We start from the raw sequence: 22,836 nt of genomic DNA, 5'->3' as shown, positions 1-22,836 counted from the left end.
ACAAACACATTAGTGTTAGGCGCTCGGGGGAATGCAATCATCCCGCATGCAGGGAAAAAGGTGCGCTCGCAAACTACAATTGCAGCGAGTTGGCTTTGAATCTGAGACGGGCATTGTTTGCTTTACACGGCACCTTTTCAGAGGCTGAGTGATGTGAAGTTTTTCTTACAAGACTTAACGGGGGCCTCGCAGATGTAAGGGATGCGCAGCACAATGTGGTTTTAATGAGCCCACTGTTTACTGATTGTTTTGTTGTCCTTTGGGGGGGGGGGGGGCAAGAAGACAAATTACCCTAGGTGGAATGGTATACACTGCTCCAGCGGCCTCCGCCAGACGCACTAGAAAAACAGGATTTTCCCTCTTTAGTTAAAGAGCTTCTAAAACCACAGAATCTGTGCTGTGGCTTTTTCCGCCTGGAAAAACAACTTAGCAGTATGCATGAGGAAACACAAATATGTCAGTAAAAAATAGCTTGAGGTCATCGGAGTGGGTCTAAGAATGTGTTTAATCACCTGGCTTGGTGGATTTTCAGGAAGATGAATACGAATGTGCAATAGGTTTGCTGCTTCTGTTTTTCTTTGAAATGTTTCAACCATATTTCATCGACTGCTTTACTTGTTCACTTCCAGACGTTCTGTGTGAAATCAGAGATAATACATGCTGGAGGCTCAGAACTTAACAACCAAATGGAGGATCTGCCTGTGACAATTTGAATGGAACATGACCCCGAAAATACAGACGGGGATTATGTGATTAAAGCGCAGAAATGAGAATCAGAGATTTAAATTGTAAAACACCCAACTCGACTTTCAGCTGAACTCCATGATCTGCAAGGTAATGTGTCAGAATAACTGTGGCCGTACGATACTGTCTACGACTGTACTGAGCACATGCTGACAGTCATGCTGCTCTTATTGATAATGGACTTCATGCAGTGAACACGTTGTCAGAAGTCAGCATTTAAGAAACACTTGTGTTGACCCCACCATTACACATCCCTCTTTTCCACGAACCACTGTTGCTTATCAGAAGACTGCCTCTTGAAAAGCTATAAATAGATATGTTTCTTATTGCAGTCTACTGGGAAGTGAGGTGCTTCTTCTTGACGGCAGCAGCTGTCAAATCTTTCAGTGTGTCTTTCTACTGGCCCGCGACAGCTTGGACTATTTCCCAGATGGCTTTAGAAGTCGCTGCTTGAGGCCTTATCATCTACATCGCCAATGTAGCGGTGACCACATTTAATCATGCTACAAAGAGAAAGGTAAATTCCCACTCGAATAATTCGATGTGCTCACTCATTTGGTGCTTAAATCTTAATTCTCATGTTCATTTTGAGTTTCGCATCCGCTGAATTGCTTTGTTGCCGTGACGTGGCAACAGACAGCCAAATGGTTACTAAATCGTAAAACATCACACCAGCACCGGCCTGAACAGATGTGTGATACGCTAAATACACATCTGTTTGCATACAGTGTGTAATGTGTGACGGGGACCACTGTGAACGCTTAAGATAAGATATTTCTGCATTTTTGGTTCTGCATCCTTCTTGTGTTAACCCAGTGCCGCCTCCCAGCATGCCCCTGGTCTAAAGCAACGGTGCCGTGAGCTCCGGCTAACAGACAGTCCAACAGCACCAGCCGCATCAGTCATTGTTGAGAGGAAGCTGCTGACTCCATATCTGTGAGGGGGATTGGTGTGTCTGTGCGTATGCTAGGGTCAGTGGGTGGGTGGGAGTGTGTGTGTCTGACTGTGAGGGATTGGTGGAGGGAAGAGGCTTTGAGTGGACTATCCGCTTTGCTGATGAGCGCAGCACATCCACTACACTATCACTGCAGCACTACTCAGGAATACACACACACACACACACGTAGACTCACATTTCTGAATCCATTGAATCTGAATAGCGTGCTCTTTTTCACTGGAAATGATATGATTATAAACTGTATGTGCCTTTTACTGTTACACATTCTTTTCTCACACTTGACAAAGCTCCTTCAGAGCCACAGAAGACATTCCTGTGATACAAAGTGAGTCTTAGCTGTGCATCACTGTCACTTTGTATCGACTTTACTCCGGGCATTCCTCTCTGAACGTTCTAAAAAAAAAAGACAAATGTGGAAGCCAAAATATGCAAATTTGCTCCAGGTGGTGCACCTCAGAATGCGGTCTGAGCAATCGGATCTCAATGCATCCTCGTGGCATCTCATGTGCATTCACACATGTACTTAGGAGCTGTCCACTTGTGATGGGATCACCCAAGACTTACGTCAATGCCGGGTGTAAACAGGGGCCATAGGCACGCTTGATGAGCAGACTGCACAAACAGTCCAGCAGCAAGTTGGAGCAAATTAACAGGAGGTGAAAATTTGCTTCACGGCATGTCTGAACATGGACTCTTAATTGAGTGAAAACCTATTGCCTTGCTTCATTGCTGTAGGAGCCATAAAAGAAACAGAGACATCTTTGTAATATTTACCAATGAATACTAAGTCTACATTTCCAGTGCAAAATATTCTTTACGCAACAACCGTTTCAGAGCAACAGGTGTTTCAGTTTAACGAGCGACCGCCTTAACTGTGGCCTTCTGTGTGACTTTCAGCCAAATGCATCCGTGGCGTGGAAAATAAACACTGATGAGTGTGTGTTCAAAATGGATTGACACCTACGTATTCTGTTGGTGCTTTTTAACAGCCGCCGTCACTATACGAGCAACCTCGACCACGTCCGGCCCAGAGTCACCGGTTAACAGGGTCGCTCTTTAAACCCAAACACCTCGATTGCTGCAAGATATTAAAACGTATTGACTGGCACTGGGCTGGCCCATAATTGCAGCGTCCATTTTTAAATGTCCTGGTATTTGATGTTCTGTGTACATCACCAAAGATGATGTTTTTATGTTACGTGATTTGTGCATTGGGGATTGACATACAAATTAAGATCTCTTCTATTCACATATACAGCACACACACAAAAATAACTACACACAATCCTTCTGGCAGCCTGTCGAAGTGCCCGCTCTTCTCTGTACACACACTCACAGTTAGTTGCTTTAGATCTGGCCCCGCCAACTGTAACGGCGAGGCAGTGGCGGCTTAAATGAGGCTGGCCGGCTGCATCCATCCAGGGCTGCTGATAAACAGCAAAGCTGCAGGAGGAAAAGTGCTGAGCGTACCAGGGATCTATTTTCAGCCAGTATCAGCAGCTGCTGCCTGCGGGAGCGCTTCTTTATGTGTGCCCTGCACCATATGTGATTACTCCACTGTTACAACCGGCACAGCGGCCTAATGAAGGAAAGCGTAAAGTGAGCGACACAGGATGGGTAAAATGTGAGGGAGGATAGACGGAGCAGGGAGCGAAATGAGAGGGGTTAGGGGAGACAAAATCACGGCAGAAGAAGCTGTCGAAGGAAGAAGAGGGTGATACACACGGCGGCTTCCTGGTCGTTAGCCATGGCCGCCATGACGTTTGAAGCATTTCAGCTGTTAGCAGCACTTAGCGTATGAGTTAAGACAAAGAGACAAATTCATCGTTCAGCCGTTTTAGGCCCCTGCTCTGCGTCTGGATTGGACAGACGATACCATTACAGGGCAGGAAATTATAGGCAGCGGCCAATCATAGACCCCGGACTTTTCTCAGGAAGCCTGCCAAATACCCTTTCATAAACAGGCTGAGCAATACTACACCACCCTCCCTTGTCCTCCCCAAGTCACTCTCCCGCTTCCCCTCACCCAGCCGGTGTTCCTCTCTCTCTCTTACATCGGCCTTTCGCCTCCGCGGAGGCTAATTTATGCAAATGTGCTCCAGCGAATTCCTGCATGTCATGCATGCTAATGAGGACATGGCATGGCATGACAATGGAGCGCGGGGGAAAAAACACTCCATCTTCATTGGAGGGAGCGGCCGGCGCTTTCGACATCAGATCTGCTGAGTAACCTGACATCAACCTCTGTGTTTGCTGACAAAACAGTAAGGGGCCCCCGTCACGGCCCTGGTGGAGACGAAACAGGCGCTGTACTGTACGCTGTCATGACGCCATTGTGGGTTAAGCTGTCGTGCTGCAGGAGATGACAGGAAATGTGTGGGGACAAAGGGCCTGCTGCAGAACAGAAAAGCACCCGGGCCGGAGGAAAGTCTTTTGTAAAGACAGCTGGCAGCAGACATACAGTAACCTTTCTAACCTATCAGACAGCTTCATTAGAAATTATACTGAGAAATGCGTGACATACTGTTAAAAACAAAAAAACAGTCAGGTGTAATCTGATGTGACGAGCTGCCTGCAGTACATTGGAAATGTACTGTAAGTAAGAATCGTGTCTTTTTACAGAAAAAAAAAGTTGGCAATTAACGTTTCCAAAAGATGCTTTGAATGTCGTCGTTTGTGAATTATAAATACGCGTAGTAAATACGTTTCATATCAGCCTCGTATCATGCTTGTAGAAACGCACAATGCCACATGGGATTGGTTAGGTTTCGGCAACAAAACGTCATGGTTCAATAAAATAAATAAATAAAAAACAATATAAGATGAACATATTTTTGACACAAACAGTGCGTAAAATGTCTTGCCCCTCAGATTTGGTTAAGTACAGCTGAATTATTCAATGCACTGGATACAAATGAATTTGAAACAGTCTCAACTCCAATTGTAACTTCTCAACCTGATACTAATATACTGAATAGAAAAAGTCAAAACACATGACATGCAGCCTATAAACACAGTGTAATTATACACTTGCATATCTGTCAACATTAACACATCGATATGCAGTTCATTTTGATATTGGCCTGCTGTTAAATGAGTGCGGCATCATGCGTTGCCAGTGAAAAGAGGTCCTCAGCACGGTGAATACATTATCGCGGTGATGTGGAGAGACTTGGAAACGTAAGGAAAGTGTCATCCTCAGTGACAAGCAGAAGCTCAGACGCTCCTGGTGTTGAGCCCCTCCCCTGACAGTGGATTAAATCAGATCGTGTACGCCCTAATCCTCTCCCAGTGCAGTTTACTGTACCGGCCAGACACTGGGTAGGACATGGCCCCACCTCTACCCTGTGTAAGACACCAGTGTTTGGGCTGTTTGTGCCAGGCTACTCTCAGCTCCGGGTGTCCAGCATTTGCTTTGTCCACCATGCCTTGTGTGTGACAGGTTTTTTTTCCAGCACAGACTGATGACAGTCTGTTTATTCCTTTCATTAAGAGCGATGTTAGCTGCTCTCTGTATTTAACCTCCAAACGCCGGGTTTGGAAGTTAAATACAAAGAGCATAAACACGGCTCAAGGTGCTCCTGTACCCAGCGCCCCCTCACACTCAAACAAAGACCCGGCATTTTCTTTGTCAGCTTACGACATCTTACAGAGAAAGAGAGACCCCCCGCTGGACCGAGGGGGTTGGGTATTAGTGCTTCCGACGCAGCGCATCGCTCCTCTCGCCACCGCCTCCTCTTCATCTTCATCTTCCACCGCCCAACCCCCCCCCCCCCCCCCCCCCCCGTTTTAAAGGAAGGCAGAGCTCTCTGCCTGGTTCCCGGCTCTCACCATCTGTCTAATAGGCTGTATTTCTGAGATAGTGTTCCTGGCCAGGCATCCTGTGTAGGGGCCAGTCTGTGTGAGGCCCCCTCAGATAAGCCGGCATTGTGCAGGTCGAGCCTCAATCAACTGCTTGACCTGGGATGGTGGATGGAGGTCACTCATCAACCCGACTAAACCGCCACAAGAGCATTGCATTTGCCTGTCTCTGGTCTATATCACACAACAAAATAGGTCTTTGGGCAGTGGCTACTAAGACGAGTGTATTCTGACCTACCATATGGCTCAGGTCTGGTTATATGTAGGTGGCTAGATCTACTGGGTTCAGGTTATGACAAGATCATGGCCACTGTTAAAAGAAACCAATGCAACCAGCGCTGTAAACTTCCCTGATGGAGACTTGTCTGTTGTCTCCAACACTTTGGCCCAAACCAATGTATCTCAACAACTACTGGCTAGATTGCCTTTGATCCACAATGAGATATTACCAGATCTACAGGTAGATTAGCATGGCATTTTTGGAGCAAGCTCATGGTCTCCAGTGGATGTTTTTTGATGGGAAAACTCCCACACTTTTTCCTCGAGTGACGTCACCACTGTCACGTTTCCAAACGAGATATGTTGCAATCCAGGCGGCAACCTCCGGGTTCTGAAGTGCCTTAAACTTGCATTCTTTCTAATGGCCAGCAGGGGGCGACTCCTCTGGTTGCAAAAAGAAGTCCCATTGTACAGAAGTCTATGAGAATATGAACCCCTTTTCTCTCTTGATTCCTTATCCCAATCACTAGTTTCAAGTCTTCTTCAATACAGCATGATGTTCATTTAGTGAATGATAGTTTAGATTAAAATAGAAGATAAAGCAGGGTATGCTTTAGGGCGTGGCTACCTTGATTTACAGGTCGCTACAACAGCGTTGTCCATGTTTTCATGGAAGTTAATTGTAACATTTTGGTCACCTAATAAAAGTATTATTCAGCATTCGGTTGTACTTGGCACCACCCTCTCGTGTCACTTCTGGATCCAAAAAAAGAAGATGGCGACGGCCACGGTGACGACGTCCACTTCTTATAAACACTCTATGGTCAAAATCTAATTGTCACACTGCAGAGTACATTCATGCAGTCCAAGGGATAATTGAATATCCTACCCCAAACCTTACCCGCATCTCTGTTGACCTAACCCAGGGGTCAGCAACCTTTACTGTCCAAAGAGCCATTTTGCTCTATTTTCCACCAAATAAAATGTGTCTGGAGCCGCAAAAGCTATTCGATATCACAGCTTATATACGTTTTATATATAGTTATATTATATATACAAAAACTATAGTTTGTTCTATTTATGAAATAATAGAACAAGAATAAAGACAATTATTGACATTTTATTGCTATTTTAACTTTCATGAAGAGGAGAAAAAAAATACACTGGCATGTGTAGGCCTACATTGAGGTCACAGAACTAAACACAGAACTATGCAGGCCTTGAGTCCTCCCCATAGTTGTGGGAAATAACTTAGAAATAAATATAACATATAGCTGCAGAAGTGAATCAAACACGGAACAATTCAAGTCTGTTTGGGTCCTCATGTTTGTGGAAAATAAATAAAATAACTTAGAAATAAATATAACATATAGCTGCAGAAGTGAATCAAACACAGAACAAGTCAAGTCTATTTGGGTCCTCTCCCCATGTTTGTGGAAAAAATATTAAATAAAAAGTAGCTTACTTTGAAATAAATATAACATATAGCTGCAGCCTAATATCTTAAAATGAGTGAAGATAAAAAAATAGGCAGTTTGTATTTAAGTAGGACTGAAGTCCATTTCAGTGCGATGTCATCCTCTTCTTTCCTCAGACACGTACAGCCATCAACCGTCGCGCCTGAACATAAAAACACAACTACATCAGTTCAGGATCTAAAATAAATATTTTTCCCCAAGATAATAGCCTATTAAATGATCGTGTTCTCACCTGTTTAATGTGACTTTTGTTTCTGAACATCGCTGCAGAGTTTCTCCATGTCAGGGCTGTAAGATGTGACTTTGAGCTTCAAACAGGACTGCAGGCTGTCATCTGTGAGGCGGGAGCGATATTTAGCGCATCTCCAGCTTGATCTTTTTCAGCAAATGCTGTGTGTTTGGTCTGAAAGTGACTTTCAACATTCGATTTTTTGTTGTTTGAAAATTTCTCGCCACATATTAAGCATACAGGTAGGCCAGCGTTGTTGGCAGTGAACGCAAATAAATACGTCCACGCAGAATTAAATTCTCTATTTTCTATTTTCTTCTAGGAGTTTTCTTTTTTTGGATTTATCCATTGATAACCTTACCGAGTCTGCAATCACGACGAGCCACCTGCAGGGGAAGCTTGACGGCGACGAAAGTTTTTTATTTTCCGTGACACAGTATCACCTCAAACTCCAAGATATGAGGTGTTCCCTTTGAAACATTGTCCACTGACAAAAAACATTAAAATAAATAATTTGTATTTTTATTTTTATTTTTTTAAATTTTTGCACAAAGACTCAGGGAGCCGCAACAGAGGGGCTAAAGAGCTGCATGCGGCTCGCGAGCCGCGGGTTGCCGACCCCTGACCTAACCTATCTATGTCTGGGACATCTGCCCTGGTCTTTAATCTGCTCAGACCCAAACCGTCTCAGCTTGGATGCATAACCCCAGCTGTGCATCCCACTGTCTTCTGTATTCTGCTTCTCTCATCTTTCTCTTCCACTGACCCTTACTGGTTTGGGGGTCCTTCCTTGCTGAATGGGGTCCACATGCCGTATGGAGTCTTGAGTGTCATATTTTTGGGCTTCTGATTCCAAAGTGCCTCATCGATGGACTAAAGTGTGGAGAGCCATCGGAGATCTCTCACCCCTACACCTAACCCTGGCCCTAACCACCATCATCATTGCTGCTAAGGCTACTTTTCAGCAATCCATTAAATAAACAATCTCTTCAGTGTTCCAGCCAACATTTCCAAATTGCGTGGTGTAAAGAACACAAGCAGCACTTTAGACTTTTACTCTTTTCAAAATAAATCACAGCAAATCCTTTGCGACACACTGCAGGTGGATACACTGAACTCAGATCTGTGTGTGTGTTTTCTTTTGAGATGAAAAATGTGCAGTGTTCCCTGGCTCATGACTAAGGAAAGAACTGACAAGCAGGAGGTGGTTTGAGGTCTGTGGACCAGCGCTCTGCTGAATCACAGTGCTGCTTTCTCCTGATTTTTATTTTTCCAGAATAAAACTCAAAGAGATCAGAAATGGTAGCACTGATGATCCGCCACCTTCTGGAGCCCTCCACCTCTCCCACAGTGGTCAGGATTTAATCGTTCCAGCCAGTCAGAACACAACCAAACTGGATGTCAGACGAGCAAAAAAGTGGCAGCAGACAGTCATTGCAATGAAAACAATTATCTGCTTTCGTAATTACGACAATAAATGAGGTTTCTACTATTTAGGAGAGCATCATCAGATTCTCAACATCAGCCTCTTCTACAGGCGAACTAAGGCAACATGCCGTGCTAATAACTAGCTGACAGGCAGCAGTCTGCTGTGATCCTGGCAGTGAGGCTTGAGTCACAGCTTTGATTGCAGTTCAACTATAAGGAGGTCATTTGTGTTTGTCACAGTGATGACTGCTCCTCTCCAGTGGAGGGCTCTCTTTAGAAAAAATCTTCTCCCTGGCTTGCATTTGCGGCACGCTGATTGTTATGAATCCCCCTTTGTTCTTACGCTCACTAGAAACATGATGTCGAGAAACACTTTGTGTGTGTGAAGCCTCCGTCGCCCAACATGGACGCAGTGCTCCTCTGTTCCTTCCCCCCCTGCCGGCCGGGTGGCCCGGACAACAGCAGCGCTTAGATAAAGCAGGATTGTTTTGTTCCCATGATGTGATGGCCAACAAAACCCCTTGATGAAACGGGCTGCCGCAATCACATTAGATAGAGATGATGTCACTCACCAGCGCTCGGCCCCGACTATTCCGGAGGGCGGCGGGGACCAAGAGAGAGGGGTGATGACGGTTGTGGGGGAGGAGGTCTTTGTTTCACGTTTCATCTGCACCAACCTCCCCCTTTCTCCCCCAGTGGGGAGCCGAGGCCTTTTATTTTATTTATTTTTTACACATAGGTGGCGGCCGTCAGTATAGCTGCTTGAAGGAATACCCTCCGTGACCCGAGCCACAGCTCAAGGCTGCTTCTCTGACCCGACCCCAGCCCCCCCCCCCCCATCATCGGAGGGAAGACAGGAGGCAGGGATGCGTCATCCTGCTTCAGTCACTGTCCGTAAAAGCAGAGGGTGACAGGCACCGTAAAAACAAAACATGACAGGCCTCGTCAACGAAATGACATTTCCTCCGTGATGCGACGGAGTCCAGACAGTCAGAGATGTACCATCTGCTGAGCTGGGCAGAATAATGCTACTTGATGGGAAATTCCACCTTAAATAGATGAATACAGTGAAAAATAAAAATAATAAAAAAGAGACATTGGCAAATTTTGTTTCGAAGCCATTTTGTTGTTTTTGTACTTGAGTATTCCCATGTGTTACTTCATACTTCTACATCCCGACATATACTACATTTATTTCACAGCTGTACTGTACTTGTTAGTCACTTTACATACAAAATATAAAGATATTTAGAACATTAACAGAATTTAAAATGAGTTGCACTTCCACCAGCTACAACATTAAAATGCTTCTTACATATGAACGCATCAGTAATAATCAACACATATACCTTAACATACACTGTTACATTTGACATTTTGCATTATGAGTACTTTTCGTTATTTTTCTGATAATACTTGTGCTTATATTTATATTTTTTAATTGTGCTATTACTACTTTACTTAGACCCTTAAACATTTAAAATGAACAATTAACAACCAATTAATCATTTTCAGGAGATCACCTTTGGGAGTGTGAAATTGCCTTATTCACAATTTCCTGACGCGGGCCAATCACTAACCAAATTAAATCGATGTAACGATTGCGTTGATTGGCTACGAGCAAAACCATACAAATCGTATTTTTTTTCCGAGATCTGGCCACAAAAAGGATCAAATGCAGGTATCGTTAACCCGGAGAACTTTCGATACTAGCTACTTGGGTAGTTTCGGTCGATACCTTATTGAGACACACTAGTGATAGTGTATGGTACCATTAGCTGTGTATTGCTGATTATGATGTAGTTATTAAGTGTCCATTGTGACAGAATAAAGCCGATATATTCATTATTTTTTGCCCCTTTAGATAAAAAGATAAAAACAATGTTCATGTGAAAGGTTGTCAAAAGGAACAGGGATGGACAAAGGGAAGACGGCTTAGTTAAAACCTCAAATGGAGTATCTCTCTCTCTCTCTCTCCGGCAAATTAAAGAGACAGTCATTGAAAGATGTTACATTCCACACTCCATCTCACACCTGAAACACGCAGCAGCTCATGCATTATTCATGCCTGCAGAGAGTGAATGAAAAGAAATGCGGCTTTGAGCATCCAGGAGCCGTTTCCCTGCAGTCCCTTCTTTGAGTTAAGGAGGGAAAAAAAAAAAAAGATCAGAAAAAAAAAAAAGCCCCAGATGCTCATCTCACATAAGACGACAATCTGACGCCGACTTCTTTTTTCAATGAGCGCAGCGACAAAGTCGTTTGACAGGCGTTACTTTATTAATGTGCGCCGGCCCCAGCGAAGGAGCCACAACTCCACAGCACATGCGGGACGTGCCCCAGTTTTCGCGGCATTCACATGTATGTGCACGCCCATGTGAGTGTGTGTGCGAGTGCGGCGGTGTGACATCAATACGTCAGCGGGGCGCTTTCATCATGTGTTCAGTGGAGGAGCTCTGGGGGGGGGGGGGGGGGGGGGGATCGACGGTGTGAGAGCTGAGGTGCGCAAGAGCGAGGAGTGTTGCTAAACCTGACGAGCCGGAGGTGGCGTTAATCTCGCCACGAAAACGCTGCCTCCTGCCACCGACAACGCCGGCGGAGGCAGCTGACAGGTGCTAATTGGTAATCACAGCCGTATATGCTCAATAATGCACTTTCTCACACCTTCCACCGAGTCTTCATCCCCCCTGCGAACGGTGCGTCAAATTAAAACACTGTTTTACTGCCATCCTCTCTCATAGCAGACAAAAGGCAGTGACACCAAAAGACACCAAAAATAACTCAACAAAGAAGATGGGAGGTGATAATAATACATCAAAAAATGAAGCCGATGGAGTTAAAGGTGCTCCATACGAAAGAACAGTTCTCAACATGGAGACGGCTGAAGCTAACAGTGCTAACAGTGCTAAAGTTCCAAACAATGGTAACAGTGTTAACCTTTCTCGAAGTGCCTTTTGTTGTGCCTTGTTTTGTCTTGTTTGTGTATTGTGGAAAAGCTAATAAGAAACATTTGTCAAAAAATAAAATAAAAAATACAATATAATATTTAACCCAAGCAAAATCAAAAAAAACAAACGAAAAAAAAACCAGTGTTAACCTGAGGGGGAACTGGATCTATACTTCAAATAGAAAATAGCTGTTTCCTGCTATTTGAATGCTCTGAATGTTGAATTAAGCAACTTTAAGGCGAGACATTTGGATAATGGGGTCGTCCGGCAACCGCAAGGTCGGCGGTTCGATCATCAGCTGCTGTGAGTCCTGTGCCGAAGTGTCCCTGAGCAAGATACTCAACCCCTAACCGCTCCCTCTGCAGCCCACTGCTCCCAATATGCTAGGGATGTCTAAAATGCAGAGGTCAAAAAGCTAAGTGTGGGAATTTTGGTCAGTTAGAAAGAGAAAAGGAGTGAAAACAGGTGTGTTGTGCTTGTGTCCTGTACTGTGTTCTCACAGCAAGGAAACAATCAAAACATGGCAACCCCCACCTATCACGACACAACATTCAGTTTGACGCTATAATTGCTGTAATAACAGTCCCGATTAATAATGCTGACTATCAGTCATTTCTGTGACAGAGAGGATAACTATTCTCATAAGATGCAACACAACTTACTGTCAGTCAATTTGATTTCCCTGTGGGTTTAGCGCTGATGATGCAGGATGAAACCAAAACTGTCTCGTGAATGAGTTACCTGTCGGCCCATATGACCTCATGTCATCTTGGTTCTTTTGTAAAAAGCCAGGGTTGAATATGAATCGGACCAGACCAAAAAGGAAGCAATGTATTTGAAATTGTCCCTTGTTCCGGACCCAACAGGTGTGAATGCACCCCAAGAGCCCGGAGAGCCCGGTTTAGTCTTGCTTTTGTTTCAGGGTTGCATTGTCTCAAAGTCAACAGCACTTCCAAGCCCCTGCAAGAGAGAAACCTGTCAGGGGAACGACGCGTTTGATGGACGTACCTCTTCCGGAAGGCTAACGACCAAGCCATTCTCCGCCTGGCCCACCAGCGCCTGGAGGAAGTACTCGCTACAGGCGGCCAGCACGGACCGGTGCCCGCGGAACTCCTTGCCCTCCACCAGGACAGTCACATCGCACAGGATATCCTGCTTCCGCTGGTCGTTGAGGCAGAGGAGGATATTGGTACAATGAACTGTCGACTCATACACATACATGGGGGCTTCAGGCTTCTCATCCACGGACATTCCGCTCACGCCCTGGAAATAGAAGCACAACAGAGGGGAAGGGGGGGGGGGGGGTCAGTTTACATCCGAGGCCAGCGAGCGCATACCGCAAGGGCTGACATCAGCCCCCGGCGGTCTGCTGCGAGTCAGCCTCATGATTCAAACACATGCAAGCCTGACTAACGGACGCTCTCTGCTTCTCACGCTCACTGCCTCTTTCACGTTTAAAGTAGTCCACACGCTTCCCGCTGCACATTCAAATCGCATGCACAAAGAGGGTAATCACGTCGACGAATGAGATCACACAGAACACATGTTGTTAAAAAAAAAAAGCAATTACATTTAAAGTTAACGGGGTCCAGTTTAAAAGTACTGCCTCGCTGCTTTTGGCTCTGGAGATCCACATGTGTTTGTAATCTAAGGAGGACTCACTGTGAAGGTATGCTGAGCAGCTTGGACACACTCAGCAAGATAACATCAGCTGGAGAGGAATGGGAATAATACGAACAGGGAGCAGCTTCATCACAGGATGACAACCCCCATGACAGCGCAGAGGTTGTTTTGTGGGAACAATTCAAGAAACACTGTATAATACAAGCATCCTTATCATCGGCTTTTGATAACTTTATCATGCCAACCTGACAGTAAAAACTTAAACCAGCTATAAAATTAGAGGAACACTTCAACAATTTGGTCTTCATATATACATACAGCCAAAATGTATTAATAAAACACACGGCCTGACTGACCCTCTCGGCCCACATTTAGCCTGAAACCCAGAAGTTACTAAAATAAAACGATTTCTGAGCATTTATTCCACATGGACCGTAGTTACCATATTATACAATATTACCATATAAGGTTGTTGTTAAATCTCATGTTTGATGCGTTTCAGAGCCGACGCACAGTCCGGAACACAGCCTCTGATCGGTCGACAGACTCAACCCCAAGGTATCAGAAATTGCCAGTGGACGGCTAACAGCAACAAAGTATCTGAGAGGGACACAATCGTAGCCCTCATTGAAACGGCACAATGGTTAGCTTCTCACGTTGCATGCAGCGCCTCAGAGGTATTAAGTATGTTGTAGACCACATACTATGACCCGAAGACCTACAATATAGTAGGCTAGGAGTTATATATTAGTGTAGTTGTATTGTAAATCAAGACGTGCAGCGGCAGTAAATCAATCAATGCGCTTATGATAAAACACAAACATTGTAAATTGGCACGAATAATATTCGTAATGTTCAGTTTTTCCCCCATCATTTCAGATTACTTCACAAACGTATTGATGCGCTTGTGAACAAAAACAATGGAGTCACGTGTGACATGTGAGGCAGACCGACGCAGCGGCTGTAGTCGGCGTAGCTCCACAGTACGAAACGCCGTAAAAGCTCCGCTCTCCAGGAACACAGCAGCACGTCCCCCCCCATACTTTCCACCCCGCTCGCCCTGTGATGACAGGCGCAGAGCTGTCTTCCCCTCAGAGATCCCAACCAGAAACACACACACACACACACACACACACACACATAACTTCATCCAAGGGGCCTTTACATGAGGGTGCTGCTCGGCGCCAAGATGATGCTCTCTGCTACATGCGGGGCTTGTGGTCACAAGTTTGACATGAACTCCAACACTCTCACAACACCGCACCGACTGAAGCTGCTCACACTCAAGGACCCTCAATGGCCCTTTTTTTTTTTTTGCTAAAATGAATGCCTTGCCACGGGGTGACTTTGTCTTTTTGTACTAGTTTCACGCAGCGCTCCAAATTTGATTTCCTCAGAAAATGTTCTTTTTTTTTTTTGTTGATCTGCAAGCCTTGTCCTCAAAAATGTCCTCAATCATGGAATTGTTACAATTAAATGTCTCCTTGCTGTGATTTGAAGTGCTTGATGTTTTCATGTCGTATTACTTGCTCCATTTGATTGATAGCTTTTGGGTCATACGGGCTTCTTATGAAGAGAAATGGAATTTTTGCTCACTTTGTGTTTTTTTTAACACTTTTCCTTTTATAAATAAAGGGAAAATACATAAAATGTATACTTCCCTTGGGTTGGCAATGACTAAATAACCAAACTAAAGCTCTCACTGACTCACACTGTGATGTTTGAAAAATGCTGAGCAAGAGTCCCTGAAAAAGAGGAAGCACAGCTACATCCCCTCATAAGAAGACGCAAACATTCAACTGGTCAGCTCAGATCACTGGCAGTGTCGGTTTTTCCTTCTAAAGGCAATTCATTCAGTGGAAAATTCTTATTTTTGGAAAAACGATTTCTGAGAGAAGATGACAGAAAGGTCTGAAATATGTGTTTGAAGGATATGTCAAAGATTGTCAAACTGATTCAGCAGCAGCTTTATTCACTGTTACGATCATATAGAAGCAAAAGCAGCATGTGCGTACATTCAGTATAGCGTAGCAAAGAAGTGCAAATGCTAGTTTATGATGCGCTAACATACCCTGCTAATGTTAGCTCCACAGGTTGTTAACATAGAGAATGTAACGTTTTAGAAACGCACATCTCTTTCCAACCTCTCCGGGATAACGAGTAACACTATTACACAACGTTTAACCACGACTAGCCCTAAATCCACAGAACCAGCCTCAAAATGAAGGACACCTGAATTTAATGAGAGTCTATGGTGCACAGCTGAGAAGTGGTAGAAGCATTCACTTGACAACTTTTTGATCAATATAATTGATTGTGAAAGGTTTACATGTGGAACCAACTACAGTGGGAAGTGTTTAAGTTGATGATGTAACTTGTCACCTTTTAAAACTCTCAAATGTCATAACCATATATATATATATATATATATATATATATATATATATATATATATATATATATATATAGGCCAGGCATTGCAGGTGCAATCTGCAAATGACCCAGGGACTGTGTGACCTAATTTCTGACCTCAGATTTATGATGAAACTGATTTTGGGCGACAGTTGAGAGCATTTTTGAGAATGATAAGCATCTTTGGAAAGACAGCGGTGCTTGTCGAATCAGGTGCAAGAAGGGGTGATGTTTGACATCTCATCTACATCGGAGAGCACCTTTCAGTCATCTACTATCTGCTGTGCAGCATACTAGAAATGACGTCTGACACAAGCAAATGCGTACTGAGCCTAGTCCACAAAGGGGGAAGTGAAAATTGTGGGCTGGCTTTTGCGAGGCTACACTGCCACCACTGATTTCATCACAACCAGGCCATTTGTAGAATCAGATGTTTACCTGGGACAGGGTTGTTGCAATAATTTGACTGGAGCGGTCCACTGCTATAGCAGACTGAGTCTGGTGTAGGGGCTGTTGTGGAACAACTATGTCAGTCCAGACTTTCCTGTGGTTCTGGCTGGTCCAAACTGTTGTATAGTTTGCTTATTTCCACCAAACATTTCTCCGTTGGCTTTCTATGATAATGACCCGTCTTCCAAGAATAATGTTTCCAGATGCGGTTGTTCGGCGCAATCCAAACATGCTATTTCTACCCTGGAATGCACATTGGCTTTGGACACTTGGACTTTAGACGGGTTTGTTGCAGTGGGAGGAAAATGCAAGGATGACACAAACACAAGGCACACGCACGCATACATACAGTGCAAGCATAGCCGTCATACAGACAGACACATACCCAGACAAACGCACCACAAAATAGCCGGTTGTGGCAGAATTCTGATTAGAAGTGCGAATGGCTGCAAAATATTTTTTTTCTTTTTTGTTTTTGGACTTCCTGGGACAGTTGTTGACAGCAGCTCTTTCTGCCACACTAATACCGCCGCCGACAACCTTCTCGGCGAGTTGCTCGCATTCCTGTGCCGATTAAAAGCACAGCGTGGTGGTGATGAGGAAGCTCCAGCAGCGGCCAGAGCCGACTTCAGGGTTTACCGCCTGCTGATCTGAGGGAGGCTGATGAAGACTAGTGTGGCTAGAGACCCGTTAGCTCTACAGCAATTATGTTTGTGGAGGTATGGTGCACCGCGTGTGTGCAAATAGTCCCACACACTGTATATACAGTACCTCTGTGCATAAGAGGGAGCTGAAGGTAGCCTCCTGTACTTAACAATGCTTTCATTATGGCCTTGGTTAAACTCGTCTGTTCAACGCGATTTTGACTGCTAGGTCTGTACGCTCCAAGATCGGATCTTACTCACATTGGCATCCGATCAGCCAGACAAAATGCCGAGGTGGCTTGGCTCGAGTTCAGTTCGGATCTCAGTGAGGCGTAGACATCATTTAGGGCACAATCAGGTGCAGTTTTGACATAGTCTTGCTGTTAAACGTGGCCCCCTTTTACCTCAATTCAAGGTAAATTCTGAAAAGAAAATATTTTCAACACATTAGAGGAGCTGAATTAAGACTACAATGGAAAACACGTTTACACAGCCGATCGGTGAGCTGAACAGGACAACCAGCAGGATGCCTGAGTCAGCTTTGGTCTGACTGTCTCATCTCACGCGATCTTAGTTTGGGGACTTAAAGTGGGAGGGGTGGGTGGTTATGTCTGACAGTGTGTCATGATGTGCTCTGTGATGGGTGTCCTCTCTATCGCTCTCTCTCTCTGGGCCTCAGAAGAATAGTTTGCCGGGTGTGAGGAAGGAAGAGGTCATGACGGAACGGAATATACAAAGGAGCGAGGGCGGACACTGACAAGACTTCGGGGGCTGAACTGAGCCCCCGACGGCAGAATCATGATTGCTCCTATCATGAAGAAAAAGAAAAAGCATTGTTTACCATTTAGGAAGCTTTGAGACACTTCTGCAAAATCAGCATTGCAAGATCCTTTCAGGTTGTTTTCTTTACTAAAATAAGAACAATGTTGTAATACCAGCGGCTATCCTTTAATATGAAGTAGAAGCTGCTCCATTTCTGAGAATTCTGAAATCAGATTGCGTTTCTCAGAAGCTTTGCTGGCAAGTGGACACATATTCTTTTCGCCTGATATAATAACATATTGGGAGTGTTTTCTATATTTTCCTGACAGATGAAGTGCCTCAGACAGGGGGACAATGAATCAGCACGGAGCAGAATGAGGCCCACAGGCACATTCGTAAACACCAGCTGCAAGTGATGAGTTGTTGCAAAAGGAGGTCTAATACACAGCTTACTGTGGGACAAATAAGTTTAACAGCTCTTGAGTTATTGGGATGATTTTGTCAAGTGGAACATCTACTTGGCCTGGTCGTGACAAAACACAAACGCTCCCTGCGGCTGCTTGTAATAAACAACGTTGGTCTCAACCGCTGCTGCTGCAGTCTAATAACGTTATCCAATGAGCCAGTACAGTCGGAGGCAGACCAACATGAACACTGTGTCACTGTGCACAATTAAGGGGGAAGGACCCCCACCAGGTGACTGTAATTACACTGAGGATGAACATGGTTTTAATTGGAATTATCAAATTAGGCCACGGCAACGATTGCCCTTGGAGCAGTGCAAGGTGATGATGGGCAGCTAAATGGAAGCCTTAATCCGGACTTTATTACCATGTTAAGTTCAAATGAAAACCACTTACAGGTCTGCCTTACGACGGTGTTTGCAAGCAAAACAAAATGTAAGCAGAAGCCTTTTCCGCCACAAAAGTCATAATGCAATGCAATGTAATGTCTTTGAATGTAACATGCAGGTAATATTTTTGGAGGGGTTTCATTTCCTGAAATGAAACTATCTGCTTCCCCATATGGAAACATACCCTCAGATTGGTTTTTGAGGCTGCGTTGGTCAGAGTGATAGATAGTACAGGTTTTAATGCTTTGGTCCAAGATATTCTAATCCGGAATTTATGGTAAGCGCAAAAGATAGCATGACACAAGAGAAAAGGCCTTGCACCAGCCTGGCAAGCTAATAGCCACCAGTGGATGAAATAAAGCAAATAGGCAGTTAGCTAGCTATTCTAATGTAGTAAGCAAACTGACATTGACGTAGCTGAAATGGTTACATTCAATCTTTGCATTTTTCCCCCCTGTTGTGCTCACGTTAACGTTAATTGCTAATGACATTGACATGGCGAGCTAACGTTAGCTAAAGTTACCTAACTCATGAGGTTAGTACAAGTTATTTGCTGGTTAACGTTACGTTACCTAACTTCATAAGTTACAGTTATATCGAAATGTTACGGTAGTATTGTTTACCTCGGTGTTATTGTTGGAGGCTGTGTGACGTGGACTGTAGAGAATGTAATAAATATATGCTCAGTAGGCTACTTTATGTATGAACCATATGCTCGAAAAACAATACACTGCGCAATATAATACAGTGGCCTGTAAACACTATTTATCGATAAGGAAGCAGTATAAACATTTTCCACCATGGGTCCCAGCACCTGAGGTGGGCTCAGTATAGGTTGAGCTCCAAAAACACTACATTTCTCATAATGCGTCCATCTTTTCTTTAACCCAGCCTGTCTGGTAAATGCAAATGTCTTTCACATTCCAAAGCAACCAGTTTGTTTCGCAGGCGGTCTGTTATAAATGTGTAGTCACCGGGCTAACGTAGCACATTGACTTGCCGTGAAATGACTTATTAACACTACATTTGAAATTCATGAGATTTTTAGTTTACAAGGTTGGAACAACATTTCAGATCATGTTTATGCATGTCCAGGCATACAGTACATCATACATTTAATGCACCATAGGTGGCCTCCTCTAATATTTATCAAGAGCCTAGGTGGTGCTGCTAATCATACCCAGAATAGTGCTTCGCTGCAAGATGAACTGCAGAGATCATCAAAAAGAAACGTGTTGATGGGTCATTACAACATCAATAGGAATACCAGGCACGGGGATTGATTAAACTGGGATTGGTCTATCTGGGCCATAATAAAGAATGTTAATGAGGACGGAGCACCTCACTTTCATCAAACGTTCTGCTATTACACCCCCTTCTCTGGTTCTTTCATTCTATTACTTTACACTCATTGTGGAAGATTCTGGTCAAATGGTAATATAATTCAAATGAATTTAATAATCGAAGATTGGTTGTGTAAAAACATTGTAACTTAAAACCTGCTACAAGGGTTTATCACTGTTATGTTGTAACTTCAGTAGGATTACGTGCTTGTCCTCAAGTCGACGCAACTCTCTGACCTCTGTGGCTTATGACACCGTTGCAAAACCCATTGAGTACCAATAAATGTGCACTGTGATCAAGGCTGTTGTTAGTTCCTGAAAAATGATATTTTCTCATTACTCAATGTGGTTTTTCATCTGCAACTGTTGGCAGACAAAAAGCATGCTGTTCATCGCAATTCTTCTAAGGTCATTCTCGGTGCGAGGAAGGAAGCCTGATGTCTCTGGATCGCAACAAGCAAACTATGATTTGGGAAGTAAGTAATGAATTCAACATCTGCCAGGCTGTCAACAATCTGCCAATCTGCCAATCTGGTGTTTTGCAATCAAACAAGCAAAAAAACATCATCCCTGAAGTAATCTCCTTTGTTTAAGATTGTGAGACAAGATTGAAGGCGAGCAGTTTTTTGGGGCTTTCCACTCTGGCCACAGAAGGTTCACGAACATTCATGGCAGAGGCTCCTCATTCTCCTCTCTGCTGATCAGGCAAACATCCCTTCAGAAGGTCACTGGGTTGCTGATATTGATCCTGAGATAACATATGCAAGACAAACACGTCTGAGACACTGCTGATGCTCGGCGGATTACATACTGAGGAATGTCGAAGCGTAATGAGAGAGTTTTTCAATTATTTTACATATGCAGTTAAACCGTCTACAACACAAATTACGTTCCCATACAACTAAACTGCATTCTCAATTATGTTTCATGCGATGATAGCAGTTATGTGGTTAACGTTATAAATTGAAACAAAACAAAAATGCAACAAATTTGTTTGGTTAGATTTAGTAAAATATCATGCCTTGCCTTAAAATAAGATCTTCACCCTACACAGATTCCGCAGACTAGATTAGAAACATACGTAATCTAAATTGAATTTAACACAACTTAAACAGAGAGAAAATACGTTTCATATATGATAATGCAGTTTTGTGGAATGGGAATGTGATTTTCAGGAGACCACGGTCTCTTGTGAAAAACAGATCCTTAGAAATCTACTGCGGAACAGCAAAAGATCCCTCACACTTGATGTCTTCAAGATGTGACAGGTACCGTTTTTTACAATAGGCAGTGTTCAAGAAAGTTCAAGGTAAAACCTTACATTGAGGGCACAGTAATCTCAGGCTACGGCTGGATCTATACATGGATCAGGTGCTTCTCGCTCCGGATAGAAATCAATACTGTCTCCCTGTGCTTCGATCCGGGGACTGAGCAAAGACACTACAGTATCAATTCCTGAACAAACAAAGCTCCGCCCAGACGAGGTATTAATGCAGAAGATTCAACTGGACTAGAAATGTTGTCCTTGATCGAATTCCTAGGCCCTTCATGGCCCGTCTTTAGCATAACCCAGTTCTAGTCTAGTCAGGTGACTGGGGTTACCCAGGTTAGGCTGAGCGCCCCCCCTGGGTGCCGCCGAGTTGCGGACCAATCGTGCTGTGCTCCTGCTGCTGACACTGATGAATAGGGCCGGCTGTGAGAGCGAGCGAGAGTCCGCCTGCACAAGCCTGCATCTATCTGCAATCGGCCCAATTAACACCAGAGCTACTTCATCTCCCAGCGATAGAAAGGTCCAGGCAGTGACCTCGACCACGTGAAATCAATACTCAAACCACCGCAGAGATTTACCTTTTAAAAGAAACAATTAGCGAGGAGCACAAGCCGGACGGAAACCATCGAAGACAGCTGGATTACGTACTAAGAAACTCATTATCAGAGATGACCAACATCTGCCTTTAAAAATGCGTTGAGGCTTATGTCTTAGACATCAGAGAAAGAAAGAAAAGCAAGACTGCGAGGTGAAAGCTTGAGTGGAGCATCTTAAACCGTTTTAATCCCTGTGATCAACAGAAAGACAACCAAAGTGCAGGATGTGGAAACAGGTTTCAGGACAACTTCATAAACTTGCCGTCATCGTGGTGTCTGCAGCTATCACAACAGCACTCAAGAAGCTATTCATAGATGTGCTCTGCTGACTAAGACTAACAGCAAAGAGCCCAATCAATTTTCCTTAAACAGATGTCATTGAGGTATTATTTGCATGGTTGAAATGCTATGAAATCAGTTTCACTAAAACCAGACTTGACTTAGGAGATCTCAAGGATCATCTTTACCATCAATTCAAAGTCACAGAAAGAGACAAACAATTGAACTGTCAGCTGCTAGCGTACGTTTGGCATTACCTCAAAAAGGCATCAGCACAGATCCAGTCATCTTGTTATTCCAGTCTTTGCTCTGACAACTTTCTAATGTCTCTCGCCGTGTGGTACCGACAGCATCTGAGCCTGTCGGTGTCTGTGGGTGGTGAGTATGACTGAGCAAGTGAGGTATGTGCGAGTGTGTGTTTGCGATAGTTGTGTATGTGTTTGTGCGATGGCATGCCAGAGTATTTTTGGGCCCTGCCTGCTCAAATGCAGCTTGCATGAATCATGACTTCCCACATAGTAGGTCAGTGAGCGGGGTGAGTCATATTGCTGTCTTATATGGTAACACGCTGCACATGTGATAGAAACACTGGGGTTATCTATAGACTGGGCTCGCTGTCTCAAACGTCTCCAGCTCCGTCTTGGTCCTCAGATAATCTTCAAGCTCACTTCTCTTTGTTTAATCTCCCCTTTGATATGTCTGACAACAAATGTCTTTGATATTTTGTGATTCAGTTCTGAAC

General features: G+C 44.1%; 1 protein-coding gene across 1 annotated transcript in view; it reads right to left on the bottom strand.

The window, feature by feature from the left end:
* Nucleotides 1-22,430, bottom strand: part of bach2b (BTB and CNC homology 1, basic leucine zipper transcription factor 2b) — a 39,792-nt gene extending 17,362 nt beyond the window's left edge. The window contains exons 1-2 of the mRNA XM_079291503.1: nucleotides 22,352-22,430; nucleotides 12,871-13,125 (exon numbers count right to left, since the gene is read on the bottom strand). Coding sequence (XP_079147629.1) covers nucleotides 12,871-13,113 — 243 coding nt within the window. The 5' untranslated portion in view covers nucleotides 13,114-13,125; nucleotides 22,352-22,430. The remainder of the gene's footprint in view (nucleotides 1-12,870; nucleotides 13,126-22,351) is intronic.
* Between the last annotated feature and the right edge of the window lie 406 nt (nucleotides 22,431-22,836).

Source organism: Melanostigma gelatinosum (genome assembly GCF_949748355.1).
Source record: "Melanostigma gelatinosum genome assembly, chromosome: 19".
Lineage (NCBI taxonomy): Eukaryota > Metazoa > Chordata > Actinopteri > Perciformes > Zoarcidae > Melanostigma > Melanostigma gelatinosum.
The sequence above is the reverse complement of the archived record's forward strand: the minus strand, read 5'-3'. Positions and strand labels throughout refer to the sequence as shown.